The sequence below is a fragment of the Colletotrichum fructicola genome, assembly GCF_000319635.2.
Source record: "Colletotrichum fructicola Nara gc5 chromosome Unknown KSG_Nara_v1_contig01, whole genome shotgun sequence".
Classification (NCBI taxonomy): Eukaryota; Fungi; Ascomycota; class Sordariomycetes; order Glomerellales; family Glomerellaceae; genus Colletotrichum; species Colletotrichum fructicola.
Window position 1 is genome coordinate 7,628,324 of NW_027094051.1, and position 9,010 is coordinate 7,637,333.

Below are 9,010 nucleotides of genomic sequence, written 5' to 3' on the forward strand. Positions count from 1 at the left end.
CTGCCCAGCTCGCTCTCGTTCCTGCATGGTTGGTCGGTCGCTAGCTCCGGGCGAGATTTCCTGCGCGGGAATGCCTTCACCGACCCCAAGGCACCGCCGCCCGGCTCCCGTGTATCCCGCAGCCTCTTCAGACGACGGAACCAGATCCGATGGCCGTCGACAGCAGCTCGTATCAGCCTCGTCTACCGACCCTATCCGTCCATATCCGCTAATTCACCCATTTTATTCACCCGTTCATGCGCCGCATGCCCCGAGCACCCAAGCTTGCGCCCGCCCGAGTCAATCACAGCAGGGACCAGCCCGCCAAGCCCACTTCACGAAGGGAGAGAGGAGGAGGCCATTCCCATTCCCGGTCCCGGTTTGGCCAATATGACCCATTCCTCCGGGAAGGCGCAACGGCGGCGCGCTAAGACGAAAAACGTAGGAAAACCCACGATGTACCTCACCTACAGCTACAGCTACCCGTCGATGGATGGATGCTTGGGCAGATCAAATGTTCCAATTTAAAATTTCCTTTTTCTTTGCCCCTGGGACTCGGGAGGGGGGGGTTTTTGGTCAAGGTCAGGGGCGTACCTTTCCGACGGGACAGCCTCTCATTTTGCCTTTTCGCCAGTCCCTCTCCCGAGAGCAGATGGGCAAGCCCACACACTCCTCCTCTCTTCAACGGGATCCCCTGCGGGCGTTTACCGGCCGTGGTCTAGACTACTCAAAATCCAGGTCGCGACATCCACAGATCATCAGAACTACCGGGCTGCGATAATGAAAGCAGCGCAGATGATAGTACGTGCATGTGACTTGGCCCAATAGATACCCCGGAGTTGTGGGAGAAGAGGAAAACTCTAACAAAAACCCCCAAAACGGGCCAGGGATGTTGTTGATATTTTGGCGTCAAGTTGTGATGGGACTTGGCAACGTAGCATTGGCGCTGGCGACACCAACAGCCTGGAACCTACCACCCTACACCCCCCTTCCAAATTGCGCACATATAACGCGGACGAAGCTATCACAAAAGACGAAAAATAGGTACGAAAATCTCTTGCCTTTCCCGGCAGGCAGAAAGATGGTTTCTGGAAATTAAAGAAGAGCGCTAGCTTTGTGACTATGGTCCCACGGTTTCCACGGATGCTCGGGAGGAGATGTGTTTTTTTTCTTTTTATATTGCCACCAGTAAGAAGGCGTCCTTTGCTCTGATAAGTACGCATATACGGTGTACTTTTCATAGGGTTATTGATATTTCCCCTTGAGTCCATTGCTCACGACTCGCCAAGACCGGCCCCCATGCTGAATCTCTCGGCCGATCTCAATCATCACAGGGCCCGGCCTGTCATCGGACCAGCACACGGGGCCACTCGGACACGGGCACACCTCTTTTTTTCGAACCCCGCATATTGGGGGAGACCATTCAACCTCAAACATTGCACACTTTCAGCCTCCAGGGCTTCGGGAGATCAGGGGCCACGGCAGTCTCCGAAAACAATGTGAAGAATTGATGCCCCCCCTTGTCACCTTGTCAGGTACTATTGCGGCTGCCCGCTGCTGGAGCACCTGTCAAGAAAAGGCCGGGGGTGGGGTGTGGATGTTATTTGTTCATGTTGCTGCTAGTCAGCCGCAGTCAATTTGTCACAAGCAAAAAAAGAAGTACACACTGCAAAAAATGGAAAGTACTGTACAGCAACATTGAAATTCGGCCGGGACAAATTTGCTGCCCGGCATGCCGAACGAAAGTTGACCGACCACCCTCGTCGGAGTCTGTGTGTCCATTACATCAAACCCGATCTAGGGTCCTGTCACAATTCGACTGCAGCCTAGCCAGGCTGGCCGGGCTGGGCTGCTTGTTTCAAGCCCAACGGTGTTTTGGATGGACTGTCGTCGAAATATCACTCAGTGAGAAAAACCAAAAAAAAAAATAAGAAAAAAATTGGGGCCGGTGGTTGACCTGAAAACCGGCGGTCAAAACTCTAAGTTCGCGTCCCCCGATAGCGATTAGGGGGATTTTGTACTTGATGCAAGGCGCCGTTGACAGACGCCGTCCGAGCACAATGGGAAAAGACGCACGTCCAGATCAGATAATCAGTTCATGTGTTCGGTCCTGCTGGAAAGGAGGTCGCGTGTTCTACGCTGTTGGGGATGGATCGTGTGGAACGCGCGCCTTGGCTACGTACGACCGGCGCCGGTAGGGAAGAGCTAATGAGGAAGCCGGCGGTGGCGGAGGATAATGGAGAGGGGGATCCGCCGCGATCGGGATGACGGACGTTGACGTGTGAACAAACACGATGCCCCGTACCACGGCGCACAGAACAACGGCGCAGGCAAGGCAGGCAAGCTGGACGGACGGACTCTCTCCAGGGTTGGGCATGTTGCGATGTCGTTGGAGATCCGATGTGTGTAGATGGCATGCAGATTAGGTGAACAAGTCATCAGGCCAGGCACAGACGGGACGAGACGGGCATCGTCATCGGGCGAGTGTACGCATCGGGCTATGTTTCCGGATCGAAGGGGAGAGGAAAGAAGGGTTCGAAACGTGGTGTTCTCAGCAGAGTTTTGGCCCTTCTCTCAGACAAGACAATGGAAGCCGACCTGAGCTTCGATGAAAGCCCTGTGCCTCTACCCAAAACAACATGACAAGAAAAAGGAGGCTCTCGGGCATGCAAACCCTGGTGAGACCGTTCAAGCTGCTGGGAGTCAGGGTCGGCAGCTACATAGTACCTTAAGACGCATACCGCAGGAAGCTAAGCACGTGTGGCCCAAAACGGCGGGGTGTGCGGTTGGATCCGTTCGGCGGTACTCTGGTGGGCTCTCCAGTCTTTCACGAGTGTGAATCAATCAATTTTGGGACCTGGAAAGAGATCCCAATTCCCACTTTGATGGATCTTGGCATCAGCGGGCGACGGGCGGACAGGGGGGCCGGGGGTTACCTACCTTAGGTCCAGTCCAGTATTAGCAAGGGCAGCACCGGCAGCACCAGCACCAGCACCAGCACCAGCTAGCAGCCCTGGGAGTACTAAGTAGAGAGTGTAGCAGCAGCACAGAGCAGCATGCCGCCCCTCCCTTTGGCCCTGGACCAGGCGAATGGCGCCGTCCCCAGAGGGGCCGGAATAGCGCCGTGCGGTCCCTGACTGTGGCTCTGTGGGTGACTTGCACTGCTCGCTTTGTAGAGCAGGAGCCAGGTGCAGGAACAAGGTACTTTCCATTTCAGATAGCTTCCAAAATAGCATAGCACCACCACCAGCACCACCACCAAGCAACCTGGAGCAGGAGCAACAGCATCACCTAGCAGCTGCAACACGGGTGCACCGAGTCGAGTAGCTGCTGCTGCTCGCAGCTCCCTACCTTAACGGACCTGACGACGTGGAGGAGACATGGAGACATGGTCATGATGTTTCACGGCCGACTGCGGGCGGCACCTTTCCTACCTTGCCTACCCAAGTCGGTGGACATGGACACGACACGACACGACACAGACAATCACATATCTCTCTGATGGACTCCTCCTTTAAGGCGCACCGCCGCCCGGACTGCTCCTCATCCGATGTCGACGCTGCCTTGATTGGGTCTTGAACATCCCATCGTCTGCTTCCCCCGCATATACACATCGGCCACGAGGGCATGTAGGTTCTCGAATTTCTCGAAGGGCACCCATCCAAGACTCACCTCATCCAAGACGCATGCATTCCACCAGCCAAGCACTCCCACGCCAGACTTTGACGACGACGACAACGACGACACCACAACCTTCTCCGACACAGCAGCACCACCGGCACCGAGTATCGCACTTCTGCAGCCACTCAGCTACGCAGCCGTGGCAGCCTCAACCAGTCATCACGCCCTACCACTCCGGCCATCCAGCTCTTTGCAGATCAAGAACAGGACAAGACACGAGCAGACGAGACACCACACACACACGAGCCTCCGGGGCATTCGCACTCCAAAACATACCGCAGGTGCTTTCAGTCACCATTGGTCGCGAGCAAGCCGCACATCAGCTGACTCGGCCAGGCCATTCCCTAGGTTCTCCTACCTACTGCGCGCACTTACCAAACCGTCTCGACGCATATCGCATACGTCTTTCGCCCCCTCGACTGGCTCTTCCCCGCATTTCACAGGCACCACACCATTCGCCGCACCGCACGGCACCTCACGCGCGCAACGGGTGGGATAGCTGAACCAAGCCAAGGGGGAGGGGGGGACCACCAGCACCACCGCTGCCCTGCCGCTGCCGCCGCCGACCGCGACATACACCTGGCAACCACCATCCACCAGACAGGACAGGACAGGACAGGACAGGACAGGCAGCTCCAGTGCAGTGCAGCTCGAACAAGCAAGCATCCACGCATCGCATCGCATCCATCGGCATCCATCCAGCCCTCCGTGCCTCCGAACCTTCCTTTGACACCGGCACCATCCACACCCAAGTTCCCGTCGAACCCTACCTACGCCTTAGCTCCGTCCCCTTGCTGGTGAGGGGCTGAGGAGAGAGAGAGAGAGAGGAGACGGCGTCACGGCGAGTGGACTCTGGCTACCGACCGGGGGGAGGCTGGGCCCTGGACTGACTGGGACTTATTCCTTGCCTTTGCTTCCCGAGTCGATTTGCGGTCGGTGCGTGCTGCTCGCTCGCTCTGCTTCAACCACCACACTACCTGCCTATTCGTACCAACCACAAATCCTCGACTCCACCGCGAAATCTCTCGCTCAAATCCTTTTGACGTTCGGCAGCCCCCTGTGACGACCTACTTGTCTGCACCGTTCCCCCTCGACCCTTTTCCTTCTCATTGCGTCATGTTCAAGTGATGGACGACACAGATTCTGCGAGAAATGCTGCGAGCAGAGCGGGCTCTGCAGAGGTCAAGGCCGAGTCGCCAGGCGCAATCAGCAGCAGCAGCAGCAGTCGACACCAGCATCATCAGCAACAGTCAGCACCCGGAGCATCGTCTGCGCCGCCAAAGAGGACAGTGTGCGACCACTGTCGAAGGAGAAGTACGCCCATGTTCTGTTCCAACTTCCGTGCCCCGTCTACCATCGTCGTTATTGTCGGGCATTTTGATCTGATTTGCCTTGCTTTTTCCTTACCCTCCCCCTTCGGCCGTCGCATTCATGAACTTTCGTGCGATCCTACCTCTTCCCAGCAGCCTGCCTCCGGGACAGTCAATTTGCCGTTTTCATGGTACCAACCCGCCTTGAGCCGCTGCGTTGCTGCACGTCATCATGATCATCACTCTACCAACACCCATCACATACCTCAGTCACTGTCAGCAACTTGGAATTTCATGTCTCTCAACCCCTCACCCCCGCCGCTGCTCTCCCCAACTGCGCAAGACAAGGCATCGTACTGACAGTTTCCAGGAATACGATGCGATGGCAAGTTTCCCTGTGAGCAATGCGTGCACGCTTCTCTCACTTGCAAGCGCGATCATGTCCCAAAGAAGAGGGGCCCGAAACGCGGGCATGGGAGGGTGATTAATGAGCTGCGCGCCAAGGAGTCGTCACAAACGCACCCGCAGCAGCAGCAACGCCATCACCACCAACCAAATCAGAGACCATTCAACGGAGAGAATGCCCTCGAGAGCCCTACAGAGTATGTGCGGCGTCGCTTATCAGCAGCTTGCCCGCCGCTGAACGTGGACAGCGTCGACATTGGAATGAGCGGGAGTGACATTGGGGAAGCCGCATCGCACGAGCACTCGTCCAACGCGTCCGCAGCATCGACCCCGCCGAGCTTTTGGGCTGCCGTCACCTCGAATCCCGCACACAGCCAGGTCCCGGAACCCAGGGGCATCTTCTCGAGCGACGAACTCCGGCCGAGGACGCGGAACTACTTCCACATGATCCCCCAGCTGATCGAGCTGTACTACGAGCACATCTACCCCATCATGCCCCTCATCTACATGCCCGCCATGCGCGAGACCATCAGCCGCCCGATGATGACCTCGAGCGAGAAGAACCTTGTCTATGCCATGTGCGCCCTTACTTCGATGCACATGTCCGGCAAAAGCATAGGCGCCCCAGGGCCCACATCATGGGAGGTAGTCGGCCGCTTCTTCCTGGACGAAACAATCTCGACAAGACAGTCGTACGACTTTCTTGAGGATTTGTCGCTTTCCGCTGTTATTTCGTCATTTTACCTGAGCACATCCTTCTTTGAGATCAACCAGTCGCGGAAATCGTGGTACTACCTACGGGAGGCGTTGACGAACGCACAGGATCTAGGACTGCAGGACGACTCGACGTACTACGGTCTAAGCCGGGAGGAGACACTATGTCGGCAGAGAGTCTTTTGGATTCTCTTCGTTACAGAAAGGTTAGTTTCAGTCGCTCATCCCAGTCCCGCGTCTGTTCCAGCAAAGGCGTATCGCCGAAAAGCCCGTGGCACCTGCTAACGCGCCGGCCCCTCGACTGCAGGTCTTTTGCGATCTTGCGCAACAAACCGATCACATTCAAGAGGACACCCTCTCTGCCGACGACGCGACACCCATACGAGGCGCCGGACATTCACGCCGGCTTCCTGCAGCTCGTTTCATCGTACACACCTCTCGACGAATCGTTCGTGACCGCATGGAACGAGGGGTCCGATCCCCGCGTCAGCGCGACAACCTTTTTGGCGCTGCAAAACCTTCTATCCCTCCCTCCCGCGTTCCTCCGACCGCGGAATGCGCGGGGGTCGCCGCCATCGCAGCACCAACATCAGCACCAAGGGCAATTTGTCGGGTCGTTTGGAGCGGCGTCCGCCAGCCGAGATGCGGGCGGGCCGGAGCCGACAGACATCCAAAAGGCGGACCTTTTGATTACGCAGCAATGGTTGCGGCTGATTGTGTGGCAGTCCTCGATGCGACAGGGCCTGTTGAGCTGGACAAACCCGGCGGACTCGAGTGGGCCGTCTAGCAGTGGCGTGGGCGGCGGAAACAGCATGTGCTTTTCATTTCCCCTCACGGTCGCCCGCGACACGGCGTCGATCCTGGCTAGTTTGCCGAGCAAGGCTGTCGAAGTGCACGGGATGGGCATCATGGAAAAGATTTTCGAGATTGGCACATGGTGCGTAAACGTGCTCGGTGCCTGCGAGAGCGTCGGATTCCAGACGGCCATGGACTTTACTTCGGGTGAGATGGGTGTGCTGGGCAGTGGGAGGAAAGGAGCGAGCCTGGACCCTATTGAGTTCTTCATCAAGACGCTCAGCGCAAGCGACAACTCCAGAAAACAGTTTGCCGACAAGCTGCTTACAGCCGCCGGCGAGAACCCAGGGAGTATGAGGACGCAGCTCAGCCCGGCCATGTCTGCCGTGGGTTCCGTCGCCGCGGCGATGATGGCAGCGCACAATCAAGCACACGGCGTGATGGAGGCCCCAGGGTGGGGGCAGCAGAGGGGGACCGTCGTCGGAGAGGTGTTCGACGAGAACGAGGAGAATAACGGTAACCAGCCCGTCCTCGACCTGACCGGCCCTCCGATGCACCACCACCAACAACCGGGTATGCAGAGTATGGGGCTGGGCATCGATCTCGGCGCCGGGGAGATGGGCGGCATGGGTGGAGTTGAGATAGACGCCAACAGCGTCGACCTTATGAGTCCTCTCGGACTCACCCGAAGCAACTCCGATATGGCGGGGATGGGTATGGGATTTGAGGCTGCGTGGAGCCCAGGCAGCGGCGGCACCGGCCCAAGAGAATATCCTGACCCGGGTCCACCACCCGGGTACGCTACCCATGCTACCCACCGCGAAGGATACCCGGACTTGGGCAACGGGATGATGATGCACGAGCGAATGGCGACCGGCGGGGGTCCCGTAGGAGGCCCGCCGCAAGGCCCCGGCGGTGGCGTCGACGGCCCGAACATGGGCGACCGACAGCAGCAAGCACAACCACCACATCAACCAGGACAAGGCGACAACGCGCCATACGACAACAGGAAACGTGGGGATAAGGGTGGCGGATACCGGAACGGCGGCATGGTCGGTGTTTGGTAAGGGTCATCAAAAACGTTTTGCCAGCGGATTTCAGCAGGCGGTTCGGGCCGGTTCGTTTCTTTATACAATACCTCTCTCTTCACACACATCTGGTCTAGCAAAATATGGGGAGCAGTCGGTTGGTCGGTCGGGCGATGTCAATGGCGATGTCATAAAAAACAATCTAGGGAGGAATCTTCCGGCGGCTATGCAAGCATTTCTGGGCGGGGGCATCTACGTGTACTCTTATTCGCCAAACTATCGGTCCAGTGAGACCTCATTTGGTTGAAGTAGATCTAAGCGACATGTTTTGTTAAGTGTATACATGTATCATAAGGGTGATGAATAAACGTGGACGCGTCAAAGATCAACCTTGGTGTCACTGCTAATGTCGTTCTGCTGATGCTGGGGAACTTCTTAACTCATGGTACGGCGGCCCCATATCTCCGAAGTGGATCGCCGTCTCGGCCGACGGTGCGCCGGGTGTGCGGCACGTTCGTTGCAGGATCGATATGTTGGAGTCTGATGCAGCTTACGTGGTGACTCCCAGCACTCCACGATTGATAAGACGGGTGACTCGATGGCTGACTGCCTTTTCAAAACGGGAAGCCTGCCTTTATGGACAAGATAAATTTGAGTGAGGATATTTGTCCATTTAATTCGCGACATTAAGTGTACTTGCCTCTGTCAAACTTTGAGCAGCACCAAAAAGCGTCTTGAGGAACAGAACCAACGACTGCATGAGATGGCAGATTTATTGTCTATCCCGCCCCAGCATCACACCATCCACAGAACCCCGCGTCTATGTCTTCGGGCCGTGAGGGCGGGGGATCTGGCGGCTGTGCATGGGATGAGGGTTGATGCGGCGGTGATGCGGTACATGTAAGTACGCACGCACGCCTTCCTCTTCTCCCCCTTTCTCTCTTTAATGCAGGACCCAGAGGAGCGGATACATCCTTCGGAAGTGATTCAGCTAACGGGAGCAAAGGCCCGGCGTCGAAACGGAGCTCGTGGCGGAGGAGTCCCGGAGTGTGGAGTGTGGAGAGGATTAGGATGATGATGAAGCCGGGCATGTTTTCG

General features: G+C 57.1%; 1 protein-coding gene across 1 annotated transcript; it reads left to right on the forward strand.

The window, feature by feature from the left end:
* Positions 1-4,787: 4,787 nt before the first annotated feature.
* On the forward strand, positions 4,788-7,951 carry CGGC5_v002177 (putative sucrose utilization protein SUC1; the record flags this gene model as incomplete). Its single annotated transcript, XM_066150931.1, has 4 exons — positions 4,788-4,974; positions 5,341-5,572; positions 5,624-6,295; positions 6,397-7,951. 4 exons carry the CDS (start codon positions 4,788-4,790, stop codon positions 7,949-7,951), a joined length of 2,646 nt encoding a protein of 881 aa, XP_066009845.1.
* Between the last annotated feature and the right edge of the window lie 1,059 nt (positions 7,952-9,010).